General features: G+C 41.2%; 1 protein-coding gene across 1 annotated transcript in view; it reads left to right on the top strand.

Annotated features, from left to right (window-relative positions):
- Positions 1-24,232, top strand: part of Kcnh5 (potassium voltage-gated channel subfamily H member 5) — a 292,910-nt gene that overhangs the window by 5,260 nt on the left and 263,418 nt on the right. Inside the window, 1 exon segment of the mRNA NM_133610.2 lies at positions 16,253-16,376. Within this exon segment, the coding sequence (NP_598294.1) occupies positions 16,253-16,376 (124 nt within the window).

The following is a 24,232-nucleotide window of genomic DNA, read 5'->3' as shown; positions in this document are numbered from 1 at the left end:
CCTGCTCCCCCTGCCTGCTCCTGCTCCCCCTGCCTGCTCCTGCTCCTGCCCCTGCCCCTTGCTTTCTCCTGCTCCCCCTGCCTGCTCCTGCCCCCTGCCTGCTCCTGCTCCCCCTGCCTGCTCCTGCTCCCCCTGCCTGCCCCTGCCCCCTGCTTTCTCCTGCTCCCCTGCCTGCTCCTGCCCCCCTGCCTGCTCCATCTCCCCCTGCCTGCTCCTGCCCCCCTGCCTGTTCCTGCCCCCATGCCTGCTCTTGCCTTCACTAATGTCTATCTTTTTTGCTGGATTCCAGAAGTAGAATGTATAAGAAATCCATTTACTTAACCCTCTTTCAGTCATTCTTCTAAATAATAATCCACTGTATTTTTAACAGAAGGTAGCAGTAATTGGTAACGACTGAGTGGATTTCCACTCTGAAGCTTTAAAGTTCAGTCAACATCCATCTTTAGCTTTCATCCTAATGCTCTCTTGAAGGGAGCTGTGGTTCACACTCCCCAGAGTGAGCCTAGGCAGAGGTTGTGTGGTCATCAAGCATCTGTGGTTACCATTTACCACAAGAGGTCACTGTAGTTTCCGCCACAATTAGTGATCAGCCAGTATCTTTCCTTTTAGCTCTCTTCTCCTAGACTCCGCAATTATGATGGGGCGGGGGAGGGGAATCTACATAGTGTTTGTGCATAAAAGGAAATACACAAAAGATAAGGCAAACAAGAAAGTCCAGTCAAACAAGGTACTTACTTCTTTTAATTATTAAGTTATTTAAATTGGTGACAATTGCCTTAAGACTAAACAAATATGATAGCAATAAAGTTGTAAATATTAACATGTGATATTCACTAATCACGCATCATGAATAATTATAATGTGACATTCATAAGATGTGGTTTAGACGAATAGGGAGCTTATACTATCAAATGAAAATTTAATTTCAGTGTCTTGGCGATATATGTAAAAGACAAAGTTTTCAGAAAAGTTCCGTGTATATAATGGTTTAATCTCAGAGAGATGGCTACGAATTTACTATTTCAGCAGAATTTTTCTTATACAGATGTTTTTATATAACTTATATTAGACTTGAGGTACAGTCAGTTCATAACTGTACTTTATTGAAAGAGAGAGCACAGATTTATAGTTATTTCCACAGCCGATGTGTAATTCTAGCCCTTTGATGTTTCCCAAAATTTGAAAATAAATTTCAAAGCTAAAACAAATTATCTTCAAAGTTCCCCAGGTTGTTAAATTCCAAGAGGCATGATTAGAAATGTATTATTCTGAAATGTTCAGTTTCCTATTGATCAGCATGCACTCCTAGTGGTGTAAGAGGCCAGACCTAGAAATATTTAATCAAGTTAAGGATGCTATGTTTATTATCATAGTAATAAATTAGTATGTTAGACATCGTCTAAGCATTTGGCTACATGTGGATACTCAGACCTCACATTCGTAGTGATACATTTGTATGAAGGGTAGGCAATACCTTTGGAATATATTAAGTTTTCATACAGAAAGAAACTAAAAAAATCATTGGGCAAGATATCATAAAAATGAATGTTGGTTTAAAAACAATTAGAAATTTTACTAAGAATGATTTTGTCCTTCTTAGGGGCTCTGGTCCAATCAAAGAAATGTAACTGTTAAATGTGATGAAAGTCCTTTGAGCTTTGAGAAGTAAGCAGTTTGAGATCTGAGCTTCGAAGTAGATCAGTAGATCAGTTTCTAGTCAGAATGCTGTATATATAGGGCCATGAAAGTGTTGGAACATGAGGGTAACTCCTCAAGGATACACATCTGCACCCAACCCCTCCCCCAGCTCCCCTGTGTAGTCCACAGAAAAGGCTGGTGGAGTAAGTGTATTTGATTTGGCTTCTAAGGTAACCAAGTTCATAATTGATTCTTCCAAACAGTTCTGATTATGTCCATGAAGGGAATTGGCTAAGTAATTACGTAGCTGAAGATGTTTATTTACGCACTGTATGTATCTGAAGGCAGAAATACAGCACAGAACGTATCAACAATACCCATGAGAGCATGCTTGCATCCCAGTTCAAGTTGATGTGCAAACAAAACGTTCTCTATCATCTTCTTTTTAATCCCCAGGGCCTAAAATGCTGGACTAATTTGTATTTTAAAAAGTGCTTATCAATTTTCATATTCTAATTAAATTATTTTCAACAACTTTGCAGTTAGAACTTATTAATATTTGAAAACCAGTCCTTGCCTGTTTAACAGAGTTTTACTGATGGTCAAAACAGCTTACAGTCTAGGGAGCCAGTTCTGATTGCCAAATGTAACTAAATAGTGGTCAACTGACTTGCATTTAGGGAAAGGCTATCCTTTCTCCCAGTCCTTTCTGCCTATGCAATTCCTTTTATTTGGGGGATAAATTAAAGTGAAAGAACTCATTTTTGTTTATCTTGTCATTGCCTTACCTGCACCTTGTAGCCTCACAGGTAACAACAGGACCTGGCTTACATGGTTAGAAAGGTGGTTAAATATGTGTCAAGTGCAAGGGAAACAGTGCATCGGTGTTGACAGTTATTAGTTCTTTAAATCTTTGGATGCCCCAGCTGTGGTTGAGGTCTTCAATTTTGAGTTGCCGTTTCTGTCTAAATCTCTTTGCCACAGAGGACTTCCAGCTTCCTAGCATTCCTCTCATCAGAGTGCTCTCCTTTGGATCGTTATGGTTTTGTGAGACTTCAGACAGTATCTCCCCATCCCATCCTCTTCACACACGGATTCTGTCTCCTTTCACAACTTTACCCCCCCCCCCTTTTACTAGATCCCATCTCCATCCCCTCACCCTCTCTTCTCCTTCCTGGTCCTCAGTGGATTACGTTCCTCCCTTCACTCTCCTCTGCTCATCTCCCTCCACTTTCCAGAGCAGTCTTGTCTGAAGTCAGGGTTTGGCCTCCATCTTCTTTGTCTTGTGTGGGCTGTGGCATCTGGAGTTTTCCTTCTTGTTCTTCTCATGTGTCATCTAAACTGTGGCCAGACTTGGATTTATTTACTTTATTTTGTGTCAAATCTACCAGTTTTCTGTGTCATTTCATCACCAGAGTCTAAGGCCACTTAAACACTTTTGTCCTTCTGTCTAGAAATCTTAGGTTTATATTTGCCTCCCCACTCGGCACAACGCTAGTCTTAATTTACCAAGAACATGAGAAAGCCTACAGGGGCGGACTCTGCATCCATTCCCTTTGCTGCTCCTGTAGATGCTGTGTGCACGGTGTGTGAACTTAGGGGCCTCATTAAACACACTCAGATCACAGCTAACTTTCTATGTGCTCAACATATAGGAATAGAACACCCAAAGGACAATGGCTCATTAGGTCAGCTCAGAAACAAGGCTTCCGGGAGTGAGGACTGAATGAGGGAGACTCTCTCATCCATACCCAAAACAACCTGTCTCAGCTGAGAGAGCAGTCTTCAGGGTAGCTGATAATTTTATGAAACTCCGCTTCCAGGCTCCATCTCTCTGTCACTCCTCGGCCTCACTCCAAAGTGATGCATCAAAACTTTTTGGACTTTTAACTTGGGTCTGGAAGAGCTGCTGAGGAGATAAGGGGATGGGGAGGACATATGGGTCCCAGAGATTAAACGGTACCTCATAGGCAGGTCTTAATATAGACTTACTTTCCATGGAATTTTTTGGATAAGGTAAGATATGGGAGATTTTTTTCTACCCTTTTGAGACCCAATGAGGGCAAAATATTAAATAACTTGGAAGCCTCTAAAGTCATTAGCTGAGCTTTAAAGTGTTGAACTCAGTTGGTCATCAGTTTTCTAATGTGTAGTCAAACCCCGACAGAGAGCTGAACAAACAGGACACCAGAGCACCACCTTACAACCTCCAAACAATGACATGTTACTTAGAGTAAAGGAAGTGTCAGCTTGGATTGTCCCAGTACCCTGACATGCTCTGTGAAGACAGCACAAACCAGGGACTCCCATCTCTGTGTAACCAGCCCTGTGAACATGGCCCAGGGAGGAAAGTGAGTTGGCCTTGTAGATAACTCTTTCCCTTAGACAGGCAGCTCAGTGGTTCTCAACCTCCCTAATGCTGCACCCCTTTAATACAGTTCCTCATGTTGTGGTGACCCCCCCAACCAGAAAATTATTTTTGTTGCTACTTTATAACTGTAATTTTGCTACTGTAAACCATAATGTAAATAACTGATATGCAGGGCTGGAGAGATGGCTCAGGCTGCTCTTCCAGAGGACCCAAGTTCAGTTCCCAGCACCCACATGGCAGCTTACAACCATCTGTAACTACAGTTCCAGGGGATCTGACACTCTCACACAGGCATACTTGCATGCAAAACACCAATGTGTGTGTATGCAGATAGCCTTAGGCAACCCCCGAGAAAGGGTCATTCAATCTCCAAAGGGGTCAACATGACCTACATGTTGAGAACCACTGAATTATCTCCTGTTACATAGAATGCAGAATGAAAAAAAAAACCAGAAAACTGAAATAAGCAAACAAAACAAAATAATAACAACAACAACTTTTCATGTGGAAAGAGGGAGCTTGAGTTGGGAAAATGCCTCCATCAGATTGACCTACAAGCACATCTGTCAGGACATTTGATAAATGATTGATAAAGAAGACCCAGTCCACTGCGAGTTTTGCCACCCCATGGGCAGGAGGCCTTGTGAAGTAAAAGCCAGGTAGCTGAATGTGAGTCTGGAGAACAAGGTGGTGAGCAGGGCTCCTCTGTGATCTCTGCTTCAGTTCCTGTCTCCTTCCTGCTTGAGTTCCTGTTCTGATTTCCTTTCAGGATGGACTGTAAGCTGTAAGCTGAAGTAAACCCTTTCCTCCCTGAGTTGCTTTTGATCCTGGTATTTTTATCACAGAATAGAACCAAACTGAGATACCTTTTCTCCTCCCTCCCTCCCTCCCTCTCTCTCTTTTCCTCCCTCCTTCCCTCCCTTTTTTCTTAAGCGTGTGTCCGAGTGGGACTGGTTTTAGTTGAAATTCTTCATTAGTTTTACTGCTGTAGATGTTTGATTGTCCTAAAAGGCTAACTTTGAAGAAAAATATAATCCCTTCAGAAAAGACTCTTGTAAAAAAAATGTCTATTTTGTTTTGTTTGTTTGTTTTTTTCAGAGCTGGGGACCGAACCCAGGGCCTTTCACTTGCTAGGCAAGCGCTCTACCACTGAGCTAAATCTCCAACCCCAAAATGTCTATTTTGTAAGCATCAAAATGAAGCCTGAGTATTAAATAAGTAACACATTTCTCTCCTGGCAAACACATCTGGACAGTTTAGCTCTTATTCTCCAAGATTATATAACTAGTAGATGTCTAAAGCTTTAGGTATTTTCCGACATTTCATTGGGACAGGATTCAGTAGCTAGTTGTCATCAACCACCTCAAGGTGAATGTGTCATGTTTTGTGAGTCAATGGATCATGTAGGCAGTCTTGGCAGCCTTGTTTTGGCCTAATGATTCTGATCAGCGTTTCTAAGAACTCTTAGAAACAGATCTCACGAGCAAATCCATCCTATTAAAAGTGGAAACTGGGGGGGGGGGGGGGGCGGAGCCATAGCCCATGAGTAAAGTGCTTGTTCTACAAGCATAAGGACCTGAGGTTGGGTCTCCAGTACCCAGAGAGAAGTGGGTATGGCTGTGAATCTGTAATCTCAGTACTGGGAGACAAGCAGATCTGGTGAGGTTGATGGCTAACCGGTCTAGAGAAACAGCAAACAGCTTCAATGAGAGACCCCATCTCGGAAGTAGGAGATGGGGAAAGAGACAGAGGAAGGCACGTGACATTGTTCTCTGGCTTCAACATGCACACCTGTGGGTGCACAACTTCACACACAAATACCAACTTAACTGCTGACTTTTTTTTTTTTTTTTTTTTTTTTTTTTTTTTTTTTTTGGTGGCGGTGATGGTGGTGGAAAAAGTATTCTCTGTAACAGTTCTATTCTTCCCAACAGTGGAATTTCAGGACTCGATGTTGAAATAGCTCCTTTCTGATCCATGTTGGCTAGGTAGAGAATGATGAAGTTAACGCCATCCAAGAAACATAGAAACTTGAAAATGTACCTTTGATCTTGAAGGAGGTAAAACATGGAGGCATATTTTTATCTTTGATGACAGCTGAACACGTTTGAATAAATTAACAGATTTTTTGCATATTTCAAACTCCCACAGTGATGGTCTGCTTAATGCTGCCAATATTATTAGATACTTACGAATTAGCCTTAGTCTGGAGCATAGGAAGTGCATGTGTCTATACACTGGCTGCATTTTTACAGAATTGTAAAGAAAGGTGTATTTTGTAAGAACGTAAAAGAAACCAGCCTTTTGTAGAAATGTGAAATGCATGTACCAGAAATCAACACTGTAGATGGGGACAGTACACATAAATTATTTATGCCTTTTATAAGCCATATGTATCAAGATTTTGTTTAACCCAAATAAAATGTGCTATGTACGCTTCAGGGGCTTTTCTGTTACTGCCACATGAAACTTAAAGATGTCTATAAATATCACTCACCCAGAAGACAAGCTCAGAAAAGTAACATTGGCTCCCTGACTCAGGTTCACAAGTTTTCAGATGCTATTCCAAGTGTGGGAAGTCTGCTTAAGTTTGCCTATTATTCTTATTAATTACTCTTAATAATGTAGCTTTTTCAAGAAATGGGCCTAGCCGAGTCCTCGTATAGTCTAGATAAAAAACATTGCTTTGTAATTGTCATTACTTTGTGACTACCTTAATGGAATGGAAATGTTTGTTTTATTCTCCCAGCAAAGAATGATGGTTGTGTAATAATGTACCTTGACCTCATGGATCTCAGGGGCTGGAAGGGGTGGGGCAGCTGTGCAACAAACACACAGAGAACCTCTAAGTAGGAACTGTGGTCAGCGTTTTGAAGGAAAAGGAGAGAATGCCCAGGTCCCAAGTAGCAGGGACTCATTTTGATTGGAAGGCAATTTTGGGAGGCCCAACTGAATGGTATGAAGTAACTGGAAGATGCTTACTGTAGACAAAGAGAAAACATGCAAATGCTCGCAAGCGGAGAGAACAGGAATGGATGGGTGTATTGCAAAGCAACATGGGGAGAAAGAGCAGTTGGAGACTGTGTACCCCAACCTCCCCAACCCCCCAACAGATCTTCTGAGCACTAGGGTGCTTGTCTGAAGGTTGTGGAGGGGCAGATACATGATCACTGCAGTGACCCAAGCAAGAGAGGATGGTAGTGGTTTGACTTGGGAGAGTAGCAGTGGGGACACAGAGGATAGGAGGCTTCCAATATGTGTCATTTGTAGAACAATTCGACAGCAGGCATGGAGGATGATGGCCAGGCATTTGGCTCGATGTCTGTGTGTAGAGGGCAGTAGGGAAATTTCCTTTGAGATGGGGAAACTGGAAATTTCACCCTTTGCCTTTCCACCTACAACTTCCTATCTACTATGTCCCACCTCCATACCCATGTTTATTCCTGCTCCCACCCCTGGTCCTTGCCTTGAATTGGGATTCAAAGCACGAGCCCCTCCACCTGCCTTTTTAATGTGGGATCTAACTCAGATGGTTACTCTTGTATTGCAAGTCCTTTACTGAGCAAGTTGCCGCCCTAGCCTCTAAGTCTCATTTTAGAATTACTGCACAGTTTCCTGGAAGGCATGCCCCTCCAGCTAGGACTGGGTGAATATATTTAGAGGCATACCTTGTTGGCCTTCCTCACTGGCTGCTATAGACCTAGGAAAAATTGCACAATAATGAAAGTGTTTTCTTCTCCTTAAGTTCTTTCTCACCTCTCTCCATACCTTCTTTCTCTCTCAAAATTCTAGACTTCATTTGGTTGTCTTATATCACTTCTTAAAATATTTGACAATTCTCGCTAATACTTCTCTCAAAGATAATGTGCATTAAAAAGTCAAGAGGGAGAAAGAATAGTAGTTTAACCCACCCAAATGCATTTTAATCAACATTTTCTACTCTCTCTCTTTAAAAGTAGTGTGTTTATTTAAGATATGCAATATTTAAAAATTGTGTATGTGTGTATATGTGTATGGTATGTATGTGTACGTGTGTATCTATACATATGTGCAGAGTGTGCGTATGTGTGTGTGTAAAGTGACAATCTCAGCGTCATTCATCACCTACCAACCTACCATGTAGTCTTGACACAGAATTTCACATTTGTTGTTTAGTACAGCAGGCTAGCTGGCCCACAAGCTTCTGCGAATTCTCCTGTCTTCTACCAAATCACAAAGACACCACTAGGATTACAGACGTCTGCAACAGCATTTGGCTTTCTGTGACTTTGGGTTCTGAATTCAGATGCTTATATTTGTTTGGCACACACTTTATCCACGGAGCCATTTCCCCAGTTAAAATGTTATGCACACATATAGACATATGGAAAGCATCACGGAAGTCCAGAAAGCTGGCCTACCCATTGCTCCAATGCTTCCTACAATGATAACTTCTGAGCTAAAATGTGTCTGAGCAATCTCAGCCTGCCTCCCTTCAATCTTCTCTCCATGTACTTCTCTGTCCTCTTTCCATTGTTAGTGTCCTGGAATTTATCGATCTAAAAAGGGTATAGTCTTCATAAAACCAAAACAGTAACATAGTAGAAAGTCAAAGCTTGTTGGAGCAGCCCAGAGGAAAGCCATTTTTTCCCCACCTGAACTTCTGTATAAAGGAAAGAAGTTGCCCAAGGTGACTTTACAGCATTTCTTGGACAGCTTCTGACCTCTCCTCTTTCAGAGCTTTCTGTCAGCATGGGTTTCTGATCTCCTTTATAGACGGGATTAATATGTTGGAGCGGAAACTCAAGTGTAATTATCTTCCTATCTCCCAAAGAAGTCCTTCTGTGAAGAAATGCTTCTTTATGCTAAAATGAAGCCAAACAAAGTGAGAGCTCAATGCAGTTGAGAAAGAAGGATAGAAGAGAGTTGTAGTCATCGAAACCTGCTTCTGCCCTTTCCTGGTACCTGACTCCTTTTGCCTGTGTTCACCAGTGGAGTTCTTTAAGTTTCCTGGCCTGCTTTCCCATCTATAGAAAAGGAGAAGGCATGCAAGATAGACATGACATTACTCTTAGGAATCATCCTAGGTTCTTTTTAAACCTCAGGTCCTATCTCAGAAGGTCTAGGTTGGGTCTGTCCCAGACTTTGTTGAGCAGGAGGCTTATCTCCTGGACTGTATTTTTTTTATTCTACCCTGAGGGAGTTTGTTCATTGTGCATCTACATTAGAAGCTAGCAATCTCCACTTTGACACTTGTATCAAGATTCTATTGCAGTTGCCAGCCTTCAGGAATTACTATGCTAGTCAAGCGTAGCTCCGTCCTGGCTGCACATTGGAAGCACTTGAGAGGATTTAAAAATGAATCCCAGTGTTTGGAAGTCCCTTTCCTGATGAGCTAAACCAGAAACCTCAGGGCATGAGATCCAGAATGAACAGCTCTTATGCTCCTAACCTGAAGCTCCTTGACTCAAAGTGGACTCAAGACTGAGAAATGGCGGTCACCATCTTTAAAGAGACTTACAGTTCTTCATACTTGGTTTTTAGCTGGTAAATTGTGTGTATGCATTCATGTGGCCAGTATGATGTCTTGATGCATGTATACATTGTAGGATGACCAAATGAGTCTAATGACTATCCATCACATCAAATATGTGTCTTCTCTTTGGGATGAGACTATCAAAATTCTTCTCTTTTACTAAATTGAAAAACAACAGCATCATTAACTCATCCTGCCACAAAGCACCAGAAACTACAGTGCCTGTGGCCAGAATTGTGCTTCTGAAATCTCAGCCCCCTGGTGGGCAGTCACACCTTAGGCACCTTACAAGGACCACATTTGTGCATTTGGGCCTTCCGGAAGTGACACGTTTGTAAACATTTGAAGAGCTGGAATAGCCTGGATACCAATGGAAGTTCAATACTCGGGAATCCATGGCTTTGTGTGCTGTGAAAGTGAGGACACGCTAGAGCTAAATTTCCAGTCAAGACTGGCAGCAACGGCTGCTGCTGCTTCTGCTGCTGTGGCCATTGTGGCAGCGACTGTGGCTGCGACTGCGGCTGCGGCTGCGGCTGCAGCTGAGGTCAGTGATGGCCACTTAGAATTCTGGGAAATTTCCTGAACCCTATCTTGTTACTGACCATCTAGAAGAACCCCACCTTCTGGATTCTGACCTGCCTCCTTTGCAGTGAGCTAGTCCTTCACAATGAATTTCCTTCACCCACTCTGCTTTAAAGCTGAGAGAAATTAAAAATTTCTGGGAGGTAATTTTAATTAGTTTTACTCCTGTTCTTAATATCTGTCAGTGATATCACATTTCTTGTTTGTTAAAACAAGTAGTGTACTTCAGGGAGGCGGTAATGTGAGCATTGTGTATGCACACAGCGTTTCGCCTACTACATATGCAAATTTATAAACGGGCTCAGCAACTTCTGTCTAACTTAGCCGTGTTTACTTCTCACCTCCTGTTTACTCGTAACTTACCTCTGCCTGATATAAACGCCCAGGTTTCAGTTTGTAGGTCCAATGGGAAGAAGTGGTTTTCTGTTGCAGTCGCTCTGTGCTTGCACACATGGGCGCTCACCTACACCCCCTACACACAGCGCTAGCTGTCTCTGCATTCACGGCGCAGCTGGGAAAGAGCTCCTGCAAATAGTACACTCTAATATTTTGTGAAGAATTTTTTGCCCTAATAGTTTAAGAAGGTTTTGCTTGCATTGCTCATTCTTAGTCCCCATAATTATGCAGAGGGGTGCTTATCACTCTTGCTGATTTGTAAATGTAGAAACCGATGCTGTCGTCCAAATCCCCGGGTTTTCTGTCGTGCTCTCAGTAGTGTCGAGAATCAATCTGGACAGGATGATCAGTGGGACTTTGATTATTATGAACATTTACCAGCTGATGACTTCTTATATGGGCAAATTTGCTCAATTATGATTTTATAAAATATTCAGAAACAAGAGTAAGAGTTCTTACAGTCGCCTCTCATAAGGCCAGAGTCATGTCATTAAGACCCAGCAGGGGGGACAGGGAATGGCATAGTCTAATTACTCTCAGAGTCTAAATGGCTGGTCTCCAGTTTGAAGGCCAACAGAAGACACATCGCCCAGACTATCTTAAAAGCTTGTGACAGCCTTTAAAATTCTCTCTGAGTTATTAGTTCTGATTGGCCATGCAGGCAAACACTAGTGTATACCCGGGAAATATCTAGCTCTCCCCATTCAGTGTTATTGCTGTAACTCAGTAGATATTTTAAAAATGGATTTGAAACAATGCACAACATCCATTGCCCAGTTTTGGTTGGAACTTCCGTTTTCCTTTCCACGAACAACTCTGCCTCCAAAGCACTAAGAGGAGTAGGCCCACCCTGCCGGGGTTACTTTTGTTTGTCTCTTTCATCTGAATCTATCTGCTTTTCCATCTAAAGCAAAAAAGAATCCTGGCTTCCCCCAGAAAGAGTTGAGTATGCACACCTCAGTCAGGAGTTGGGATTTGGAGAACATGTACTCCGGTTTCTGGTTTCTGCCTTTTGACCCTGAGCGCCTGGGCTCTGGGAACCTCTGACTTGTGGCTGGCCAATCAGGAAGAGGGGAGTGAGGGTACTTCCGGGGTCAGAACAATGCGTCGCAGAGTGGGTCCTGCTTTTGTTGACTGCTTTGTTATCACACGGAGATACCGGAGAATGTGTGAAGCACATCATAGGCTGATCCGTAGTGATGGCTGCCCTGCTGGGCCGTAGTCTCTCCAAGATGGTCCCAGTGGAGAGCAGGAGAAAGCGGTTGAGAGGCAGCAGGAAGATACGGCAGAGCCAAAATGGAACAAGCAGAGTTCTGGTTCTAAATCTAACAGATGTTTTGAAGCGAGGCTCTTCATGATGTAGGGAGGTCTGCATAGCCTTCGGGGGCGGGGGTTGCTTAAGGCAGGCTTTCCATTGATTCAGTGAAGCTTAGAACACTTGAAAATTGAAACAGACTATAAACATGTCATGTACGTAGTAAATATTGTTTAAGAAATTTGGAGGGCTATGCACTTCGTATGCATTTCTCTTGGTGAACCCCCATTTGTGAAAAGCTGCTTTCTAAGCGGTTTCTGGGAGGAAAATAAACCCGGCTGAGCAAGCAGGTTAGGGTTCCAACCTTTCTCTTTCTTTTTTCAAAGCACATGGTCTCCTTGTTGCCAGGACATCGGGAATTCTTTCAATCAATAAGCAATGTGTTATATTGCAAATTTGAAAAGTTTTTAAATTGGCAAGTAAAACTATACATTTTGTACCTATTTGTGGTAAATAATACAATGTTTTAGTATATGAGTGCGTTATAGAGGAGCTAAATCGAGCTACTGAATGTACTTACTACATTACATATCTTTTTTGTCATCAAGAATAAAATCTACTCCCTTGGCGACTTTCAAATATGCAATGTAGTGCTGTAACTATGGTTGCTGTGGAAACTGCACTTCTCTCAAACATACAATTGCTAACTAGTTTCCAGTCCTTTGACTACCTCTGTTCAGTTCCTCAACCCTTTGGTCCCTGTTAACTTAGCACCTTTTTTTTCCTTTCTGTTTTGTGTGTTTGAATTTTGTACTTTATATGTAAATGGAGCCTATGTAATATGCAAACGCAAAGACAAATGCAATGTTAGCCTTTGGCTTATTTTACTTATTGTCAAGTCCCCAAAGCTCGTCCATGTTGTGGGCAATAACAGGGTTCCCTGTTTTTGAAGAATGCATGTTATTTCATTATACGTATATAATACATTCTGTTCAGCCTCTTGTATACTGTGTGCAGGTAAAGGATGTGTGTGAGTGCGGGGATGTGTGTGGTCCTCACTGAATGAGGTACAGAGGAAGCAGAGTTGATACTCTCCTTACGTGTGTAATAGGCAAAGGGGTGCAGGAAAAGCAAGAGTAAAGAGTTAGCATTGTCAGCGAGCATACTTTGGAATTGATAAGGAAATTGACCTAAACCTAACAGTGTGGACTTTAGGAATAAGGGTCAATGTGCTTCTATTAGGGAGGGGCGCTTATAGGTCTGGGATTGGATTTGAGATCTGATGATGTAAGCATCTGTGCTGCCCGAGCTGCATGAAGAGACACGGGGTTTCAAGATGAGTTGATGTTGGTTTGAATAGGAGACTGAAAATCAGGAAGAATTGCAGCCACACGGCCTACCATGGCTTTCAGTCACCGTGCATATGACTTATAGATTAGAGAGGGCAACCTAACCTGGGCTAATGGAGAAAAGAGAATCACTTTTGATGATAATAATCAATGCCACCTATAAATGAAAACACCACGCGCTTAAAGAGGAATTTGTACTTTCTGACTCATCTTTGCAGGAAGCAGCTAATCTTCCTCATCGTGCTAGCTGCGCTCTCCGAGGGATACTCTTAACTATTCTCACAATGAAGACCTAACTCAAATGTCAGTGTTTTAAAAAACATGCACCGAAGGGAGAGGAGAATCTATTATCCTTTTGTGCTTCCTAAGCTTATGTGCAGTTAAGTGCTCTTAAATGTATGGTATGAGTGTGGATAAATATACGCTCATGTACCTCAAGATAGTGAGCCCTTACATCTCCCAGAAAGTTGTTATTGTTATTATTATTATTAATTCATTTACATCCCAAATGTTGCCCCCTCCCAGGCCCCCCTTGCAGAGTCCCCCCTCCCCCCCTTTTGCCTCTGAAAGGGCTGCCTCTCTATATTCCCTCATCCTGGAGCATCAAGTCTCCTGAGGATTAGGCGCATCCTCTCCTACTGAGGCCAGATGTGGCAGCCCCCCCCAAAAGTTATTATTATTTTTTCCTTTCTGTAATCCCGTCATTCCTTTCAGAAACCATTGCCATGAGTAATTAGCATAGTCATCACCTTAAGCTCCATCACAACTACAATGTAAAGGAAACTGCTGTGTGGCCACTGTCACCACTACCACGGTAGCTAGCTTTGTCTGTATTTATACTTCATATGGATGACTTTTTTTTACCACCATGAATATATATGTGTATATTATACTGTGGCACATACCAGAAGTTTGTCCCATTATAGACTGAAGCGGTGTTCCTTGTATGAATTTGACACCATGTAAAATTCACTCTCTTGATTGGCATTGTTTCCAAGGTTTGACTACACGAGTGAATGTGATGTGAGTGGTTTCCTTTCCTTTCCTTTTTTTTTTTTTTCGGAGCTGGGGACCGAACCCAGGGCCTTGCGCTTCCTAGGCAAGCGCTCTGCCACTGAGCCAAATCCCCAACCCCTCCTTTCCTTTTTTAAATGGACCTTTTGTTCACATGAGTTTTCATTTCACTTGAGTGAACAAGTAAGATGGACCTTTTGGGTTAGAGATGTATATTTAACTTTACAAGAAATCATGCTCAAAAAGGCTCATAACATTTTGTATTTTTATAACATCTTATATTTAGATCTAGGTCCAGTGGTCCCATTTTCTTACCAGTGATGGTAGTAGTAGCCTTTGTAGCTTCTCTGGTGGATGACTGGTGAACTGTCACTGTGCTATTAGTCTGGACTGTCTTCGTGTCTTCTGAGTGGGACCATACACTATACAAATTATATCCCCGGGATTTTGCAAAAATTCTCTGTATATTCTGAGTTGACTTCAGGTATCCACATTATGAATATTTTCTCAACCAAACTATAGGCTTCCATTTTATTTTCTCAACAGTGTTCTTGGATGGAGGCTTCATTTGCCTCTTGATGTGCCTGATTTATCAATACTTTGTTTTATGTTGATTGATATGAGTTTTATACGATAAACTTTTGTCTTTCTCAAGACTGCTAAATTCACTCTTGCGTTTTTTTCTTCTGTTTTCATTTATGACTTTCAATTTTCTTATGAGATTTATGACCTTTGACACCTTAGCCTTATGTGACTTGGCTCTGTCACCCCATCAACTGTCCCTACTGGGAGTCTTAGAAAAGCACCTGTTCTCTAAAGGATTTGTCTTTCTTCAGTTTCTCCCCATTTTTGGTCATGATAGTTCCCAAAAGACGTTTCTCATCTGTCATCCTGGGCTCGCTGGTATCTATTCTCTAGATCATTCTGACGGTCGCTTTACTTACAGTCTTAATATGTAAACTTGAGAAGAAGAACACAGAGCACATTCTTCTAACTTCTATTCCACTCCGATATCTGACCCAGAGGTCCTCCTTTCGCACAGCAGCTCTCGCTTAGTAACTGTTGAATTGCATTGTTGGTTTTGGGAGAGCCAGTTCTGAGTGAGGATTTCAAACCTGCCACTTACAATTTAATTTCCATTTTTAGATTCTACCTGAAGAGGAGCCCAAAGGATTATTTTATAGTAGATTTTCAAAGTAGACTATTCGTTTTACTTTTAAAGTTCTTCTAAAGATGTTTATTTAAAATAATTTTCATTTATGTTCTTATTATTTGAATTCATTTTCACTTTATTCTCATGAGACCATTAACATTTTTAAAGTCATAGCCTAAAACTGTTGTTTATTTCCAACCACAGTTAATACCCAAATATACTTTTTGAACTATTTTTTTTTTTTTTTGGTTCTTTTTTTCGGAGCTGGGGACCGAACCCAGGGCCTTGCGCTTCCTAGGTAAGCGCTCTACCACTGAGCTAAATCCCCAGCCCCGCTTTTTGAACTAATTTTACACCCAAAACAAACCTATTTTTCTGTGTACAGTAGAGCAGCAATATGAACTACATATATTTGCTGGGTTCTATGTCACACGCAGAGGTCATAGATTTTGATAGTTTTTGATATTTGATAGATTTTTTGAATGATTTTTATTTCCAAAGAGAACTCTTTAATGCTTTTTTTAGAGTTTTCGAGATCAAGTAATAAAATGAGCAAAGAATTCATCTCATCAAATCTTATTTGCATTAATAGCATTTTTTGGGGGAACATATTCAGCATACCTGTTATAACATCAATAGTCTTAATCTGTGGAAAAGAGACTCTAGCCTATCTAATAAGTGAAGACATGTTTAGACATCAGAACTACTGACCACTAAGGACACTCTTCTCCATTAGACACCTGACTGTAAAGAGGTGCCCTACATTGTGTTCAGTGGGAATTTTGGTTTGCGATGTAAAGCTTGGGTTTATTGAAAATGTCATTGGTCATCATGCTGACTGGCTTATGGCACACATCATATTATTTGTCTTATAGCATACAGCCATTGTATTTGCTCATCTTATAAAATTTCCTTTTTTGATCACTTGAAAGACAAAAGCTGTTCAATAAAGCTAAGTAATTCTCTCTTTCTTCTTTAGAATCAAGTTTCTTACTGGGAAATGCCCAAATTGTGGACTGGCCTGTAGTTTATAGTAATGACGGATTTTGTAAACTCTCTGGATATCATCGAGCTGACGTCATGCAGAAAAGCAGCACTTGCAGGTAAGGAAAATCTTTTCCAAATATGAGCAAAATTCTGAGAGTGGTGAGAAGATGTGTTTACTCATACTCATGACTGGATGAAAATTATGTAAAAGAAGTAAAAAGAGACTTAATCGTGAATAGCAAATATGAGTTTTGGGAACTGATTCTGATAACTTTTGCAAAGGGAGACTTTAGCTTATATGTGAATTAATTCACCCATTAAAATTTTTTGGTCACCTACAGTGAGCCAGCAGGTCACACAGATCCTGACTGATCAAAGGAGTAGTCAGAATTAGGAAGCCACTGATGACAGTGATACCTCTGGAACAATTACAATAGTCCCTAACAAAATAGAAAACCAGACCCAGCCAAGGGGAGCATAGTTCATATGAATGTAAAGCCACAAAAACGAAACCTATCAATTACACTGAGCCAACCACATGACTTTATACTGTTGCTATAGTTAACCCAGCTGTTTGTTTTGTTTTATATAAAAGAGAATATTGATATTGTATTAGTTATGACAACTTTAAAAATAGGCTATATCTACAAAGCTTATGGAGAATTATGATAAAAATGGATCAGAAAATAAATGAATGAACAAACAAACAAGAAACCTATGAATCAGGAACTAATTTAGAATCTAAAACTTTTCTACCATATTTCAGTAAGGACAGATGGGACCCCATCCCCCATTGCCTGCCACCACTTTAGTTTTTCTTTAAATTTCTCACTTAACTAAGTGTTGGAGTCAAATTATTTTGGAACTGAAAAAGATCTGGACTTTTCTTTCTAGTTCAAGTTCTAAGAAAACATAGGGGGTGCTTTGTTAAGGGACTTACCTAGGGAAGCAGAGAGATTTCTGGGTTTTGTTCCCTATCTTTTTATATTGAGATGCAATGTGTGTGTGTGTGTGTGTGTGTGTGTGTTATATGTGAATGATCTGCATCTTCATAACATCTAAATCTGACACTGCACACAGAAAAACTTAAATAACCTTTGCAAAACAGATTCTAAAACTCTCAAACCAGTTGAACCATAGTTAGACAAGATTGGTATGCTGGGCCAGTAGTTGGCAAGTTAAAGCAGAATCTTAAGATGATTTTCATGCGTATTAAGGCTTGAGGAACAATCTGTTCACACTTTCTCACCCCTCCTCCACCAGACACCCTCATTTTTCTCTCTTGAGGTTATCCCTGTATTTTGTCTACACTCCAAAGCATGAAATATAAGAATCAATGAGGATAAGGAAAACTGTGGCCTGAGGATGGGCCACGCCTTTGGTAGTACTGATATCTTTTAAACATGGGTAGGCATTTGAACTTAGTGCTAAAAAAACAAAAACAACTTCCCCCCTAGACCACTAAAGGTGTGTTCAGTGCTGTGAGAGGTGGCAGATTAATTAGTCTGTGTGCCACTGTTTACATATTTTAGGAGAGTTTAGGTTAGAAAAAGGGAAAGCTTTCTGGTCAACCTTATCGTGTGGGACAGGCACTATAATGAGCCCAACAAAACATAGATGCTCCCCCACCTCTTATTCTTAGATGGTCGGGATCGCATTTTTTGTGCCAGATGCTATTTTGCATCTAACGAGATCTAGGATTTCCCTAAGGAAGCTGTGCTTGTCCTTTCTGACTCCAGATAGCTCATGTGTGCATCTTTGCAACATCATGTTAGTTTGAAATGAACAACTTGCCATCTTCATGTGTGCATGTATTATGTACGTGCACAGGTTGAGTGTGTGTGTGTGTGTGTGTGTGTGTGTGTGTGTGTGTGAAGTGCATGTATGGGTTTGTGTGTGTGCCAGTGTCTACATGCATGTGATATGTATATGTAGATGTGAGTGCTATGATCATGCTTGTGGAGGCCAGTGGAAAATATCCTGTGTTTTCCTCTATTGCTATCCCCCCTCCCTTTCTTGGCAAAACCTTTCACTGAACTAGAAGCACACTGTTTCAGTTAGGCTACCTGGCCAGTGAGTTCCTGGGCTCTGCTTGTCTTTGTCCTTCAACGATGGGGTACAGATGTGGGCACCTATACCTAGCACTTACCTGGGAGCTGGGGATTTGAACTGAGATCCTTGGTTACTTACTCACTAAATCATCTCACCAGCTCTTACTGGGGGTTTTATTCCTATTGCTTTAGCTGTTTCTGGGAAGATTGGCTATTACTATCTGAATCTCTCTTCTCCCCATGGGCTCCCTACCCCTGTAGATTTTACAGAGAGGGTTTCTCTATGTAGCCCTGGCTGCACTGGAACTCACTCTGTAGACCAGGATGGCCTTGAACTCAGGAATTCACTTGCCTCTGCTTCTCCAGTGCTAGAATTAAAGGTGTGTATCACCATGTCTAGTGCTTTCTGGATGTCTCTTAAGATTTTCCTTCCTTCTGTGTCCCATGTGCTTGTTCTATTTCATGATGTTTTATTTGGTAAATATAGGTTTTTCTATAGACAAATGCATAAAAATGCTTGTGCATCATATTTATACAGTTTTTTTTGTTCTAAAAGAGTTTATTTTTCCTTTATGTCACCAGTCACTAGTACCAGGAGAAGTTACTTGAAAATAGGGATTCCACCATATTTACTTTAAAATTTTTGTTTAATACCATTTATTTATTCATCCACCATCATTCAGTCTGTCTGTCTGTCTGTCTATCTATCTATCTATCTATCTATCTATCTATCTATCTATCTATCTATCTATCTATCTATCTGCTTATCTAATTATTGTGTATATGCATCTTGTGTTGTGGCATGATAATAGAGGACAAGGTACAACATGTACAAATTGGCTCCCTCCTTCCACCATGTAAGCTCCAGGAATTGAACTCACGTAGTCAGGCTTAGCAACATATGACCTTCCTCACTGAGTCGTCTTACTAGCCCACACTTACTTTTGAATTTACTATTACAGAATATGAGTGCTTATTTATATGTCTTTGTTAAACTATATTGTTTACCTTTTCAGTAAATTCTAATGTAGGTCTCCTATGCTCCTGAAAAGCATGCTTTGATTTATAGCGTGTCATCCCAAGTGTTAAAGCGTTCCAAGAAATTTGCGATCATTCGGACTTTTCCATTATGAGACGAAGTGACCATGTCTTCCCTCAAGTTTCCCTCAACTCCGAGAGACACACTTTCAGAGATGGCTGCCTTTTGAGTAAACAGTCTTTATGTACCTGTACACTAAATATGAAGTGCGTTTTTGCTTATCTAAAAAGTGCAGCCATTTAAGGTCTGTACAGAGTAGCTGATGAATGAACAGACAATACCCCAGCCCTGACAGCTTTCATTGGAAGCACAATTGCGTAAATACTATTCCATTTTAAACTTTCTCTTTCCTCTTTAAATAACAAACAACAAACAAAAGCTACCTAGTTTGTGTTGACTGCACCATTATTTAGAAGAATGAAGACCGAGAAATAATCAGAATATTGAGTTGTAGGAAATCTGTTTAAACTATTATCACAAAGCCCTAACTTCCTAAACCACATGTGTTGAGAGCACAACAGTGAACAAATTAAATAACAAATTTCAGGACGGAGAAGGAGACTACAGCCAACCAACCCATATATGTATTAAACAGGGTCTGTCTGTGAGTCTGAGTTTTCATAACATGCAGATTTCTCTCCCTATTTCTTGAGTAATTTTATAATATCTTTTGGACATGAGGTGCAAGGAGACAGAGGAAGGGGAGAAGAGAGTTACATCCAGATCTAGAAACATAAGATGGATGTTAAAGGTCACTACATTATCAGCAATGATTCTATAACCATTGAATTGAATGCACCGATCAATCACTTTGCACAACAAAGGGCTTTGAAAAGAAATCAAACAATTTTACTGATTTCTGAATCTGTGCAATCTTTTTGCTAATCTTTAAAGAATTTAATGCAAAGAAATGGGGCTCGTTGGGTCATTTTTGCAAATATATGCCACTGTTCTTTATTTTTTTACTTATTCCCTTTATATCCACCTCATTGCCCCTCTCCTCTTCACCTCCTCTCACAATCCCCCCTTCATTTCCCTTTCCCTTCTTCTATGAGCAGGTGCCCTCCCTGGATATCTCCCCACCCTGGCACATCAAGTCTCTGAGAGGCTAGGCCCATCCTCTCCCACTGAGCCCAGACAAGGCAGCCCATCTAGAAGAACATATTTCATGAACAGCCAACAGCTTTTGGGATAGCCCCCTTTTCAGTCGTTTGGGACTCACATGAATACCAAGCTTCACATATATGAAGGGAGGCCTAGGTCCATCCCATATATGTTCTTGGCTGGTGTTTCAGTCTCTGAGAGACCCAAAGGGTCTAGGTTAGTTGGCTGTTGATCTTCCTGCTGAGTTCCTATCTCCTTTGGGCCTTCAATTCTTTTTCCTGTTCTTCAATAAGAGTCCTCAAGCTCCATCTACTGTTTGACTCTGGGTGTCTGAGTCAGCTGCTGTGTGGAGGACAGCCATGTCTAGACTCCTTGGTGCTTGCCTATGGGATGGGTCTCAAGTTGGGCTGATTATTGGTTGGCCATTCCCTCAGTCTCTGCTCCATACCTCACCCCTTTGTTCTTTATCTTCCTCTCCCACTGTCCTCCCTCACCTCCCCAGCTCCTCCTCACTGATCCTCTTCCTCAGGCAGTCCTCCCTCATGCTTTTAGGTCACACATATTCTGTTACTCTCCTTTCTACCACTTCTCTGTTCAACTCAAGAAAATAATAATAAAACAATATCACTAAATCTGGAAAGGAAGATGACATAAAATTTCCTTCCAAAGATGCAATTAATTAGTCAGGAGAGTGGGTCTTGAGGCCATTAGCAAAAACAGTGCAATCTGTAGGATCTCAACATGTTTCTTTTTTTTTACTGATTTTATTGATCATTTTTATTAAAATGTATAAAATAAGAAGTCAGTGACTCACAGATCAGTGAGTCTTACTATGACACTGCATAGCAGAGAAAAGGAATAGTATATGATATGTGTGGCACGTATTTGATTATTTGATTTGAAATCAGTAGGAATAGGGCAATGATGAGAGAAATAGTGGTCCATCATAATTTTAAAACATTCAAATGTAAATTGCTCTATAGGGAAAATCTTTAAACAATGTCAAATTGTGCCTTTTCAGTATCAAGAGACTGAGATTTACTTCTTTTTTCTTTTTAATTTTTTTTCATCTTTTGTCCAACTTCTCCTGCACTGGGCTGAATGAAATTACACAGTCCTCAGTCTGTCACAGCACCACCATTGTGGTGTCTTTATCTTTTGAAAAGTTTTCTTTCATCATTCCTCACGCTCATCTTCTCCGTGAGCTTACCTCAGATGTGCATGGTGTGTCCTGCTTCCCTCAGATGTGCATGGTGTGTCCTGTGAGCGCCTTCTCCACTCATTTGATTCTTGAGCTGAAGTTGCTGTTGATACGTCCATTCCTAAGACCTTCAGAATTGCACTGTGAAGCACTATTGGTCATTCTGAATGTCTTGCTCCACCATTAGGTTTTGGAGACCTCTTTAAGCTTCTATGTCATATTCCCCTTCATTGGGATTGGCTACAGTTGAGTGATTGTCACAGCCTTCCTTTCAGTTGTCCATTCTACCCATGGCATCTGACCTCCCATACTTTACACCTCAAACTAATTGGAGATGAACAAACTCATATACAGCACATCTTTGTGTGAGAGAAGGGCTTTGTCTCTGTGCCAGAAAGCATATGGAGGGAGCCAGTATAATGTGCGATGTCAGGAATTCCTCCCTCGCATTGCTGCCCAGAGAGCCCTTCTAGTTTCCCAGTCTCCAGCTGCAGCTGAGGCTTCTGGTTGCCTTTCTTTTTATCAGAGTAAAATAAAAAACATGTTCTATGACATATCAGGATTCCAAGGGATTTCCGAATTATTTTGTTTTATGATTTAGTAATTGAATATCTTTTTTTCTGTCTTTATTAAATTAGGTATTTCTTATTTACATTTCAAATGTTATTCCATTTCCTGGTTTCCAGGCCAACATTCCCCTAACCCCTCTACCTCCCCTTCTATATAGGAGTTCCCCTCCCCATCCTCCCCCCATTACCGCACTCCCCCCAACAATCCAGTTCACTGGGGGTTCAGTCTTAGCAGGACCCAGGGCTTCCCCTTCCACTGGTGCTCTTACTAGGATATTCATTGCTACCTATGAGGTCAGAGTCCAGGGTCAGTCCATGTATAGTCTTTAGGTAGTGGCTTAGTCCCTGGAAGCTCTGGTTGCTTGGCATTGTTGTACATATGGGGTCTCGAGCCCCTTCAAGCTCTTCCAGTCCTTTCTCTGATTCCTTCAACGGGGGTCCTGTTCTCAGTTCAGTGGTTTGCTGCTGGCATTCGCCTCTGTATTTGCTGTATTCTGGCTGTGTCTCTCAGAAGAGATCTACATCTGGTTCCTGTCAGCCTGCACTACTTTGTTTCATCCATCTTATCTATTTGGTGGCTGTATATGTATGGGCCACATGTGGGGCAGGCTCTGAATGGGCGTTCCTTCAGTCTCTATTCTAAAATTTGCCTCCCTATTCCCTCCCAAGGGTATTCTTGTTCCCCTTTTAAAGAAGGAGTGAAGCATCCACATTTTGGTCATTCTTCTTGAGTTTCATGTGTTCTGTGCATCTAGGGTAATTCGAGCATTGGTCTAATATCCACTTATTAATGAGTGCATACCATGTGTGTTTTCCTGTGATTGGGTTACCTCATTCAGGATGATTTTTTTCCAATTCCTTCCATTTGCCTATGAATTTCATAAAGCCGTTGTTTTTGATAGCTGAGTAATATTCCATTGTGTAGATGTACCACATTTTCTGTATCCACTCCTCTGTTGAAGGGCATCTGGGTTCGTTCCAGCTTCTGGCTATTATAAATAAGGCTGCTATGAACACAGTGGAGCACGTGTCTTTGTTTTATGTTGGAGCATCTTTTGGGTATATGCCAAAGAGAGGTACAGCTGGGTCCTCAGGCAGTGCAATGTCCAATTTTCTGAGGAACCTCCAGACTGATTTCCGGAATGGTTGTACCAGTTTGCAGTCCCACCAATAATGGAGGAGTGTTCCTCTTTCTCCACATCCTCGCCAGCATCTGCTGTCACCAGAGTTTTTGATCTTAGCCATTCTGACTGGTGTGAGGTGGAATCTCAGGGTTGTTTTGATTTGCATTTCCCTTATGACTAAAGATGTTGAACATTTCTTTAGGTGCTTTTTAGCCATTCGACATTCCTTAGATGTGAATTCTTTGTTTAGCTCTGAACCCTATTCTTAATAGGGTTATTTGTCTCCCTGCAGTCTAACTTTATGAGTTCTTTGTATATTTTGGATATAAGCCTTCTATCAGTTGTAGGATTGGTAAAGATCTTTTCCCAATCTGTTGGTTGCCATTTTGTCCTAACGACAGTGTCCTTTGCCTTACAGAAGCTTTGTATCCTTACGAGATCCCATTTGTCGATTCTTGATCTTAGAGCATAAGCCATTGGTGATTTGTTCAGGAAATTTTCTCCAGTGTCCATGTGTTCAAGATGCTTCCCCACTAGTAATTGAATTTCTAAGCATCATATTTTTCGCTGTATGTTGGTAGACACAAAAAGTATTGGCTGTTCAAAGGATGATAGGTTTTAAGGGAGGAAGTTCTGGCATTCAAAACCTGTTGTCAGGGCTTAGTTGGGGACCACTGTAGCCTCTATTTCCCATTAGCTTGAGACTTGGAGAAATCTGTTCTGATTTTGTTTCTGGGATAGTGGGGTGGAAGAGTGTTTATGTAGGCTGGGCAGGGGAGCTTGAGGAGCAGACAGATGCTTTCAAGACTCCTGCCATCCATTGGAAATCCATTCCCAATCCTTACCCAAGTCATCGAATTGGACAGCAAAGCAGAGATGTTAAG

The sequence above is a fragment of the Rattus norvegicus genome, chromosome 6 (assembly GCF_036323735.1).
Source record: "Rattus norvegicus strain BN/NHsdMcwi chromosome 6, GRCr8, whole genome shotgun sequence".
NCBI classification, from domain to species: Eukaryota; Metazoa; Chordata; class Mammalia; order Rodentia; family Muridae; genus Rattus; species Rattus norvegicus.
This window is presented reverse-complemented; position numbering and strand designations above follow the sequence as displayed.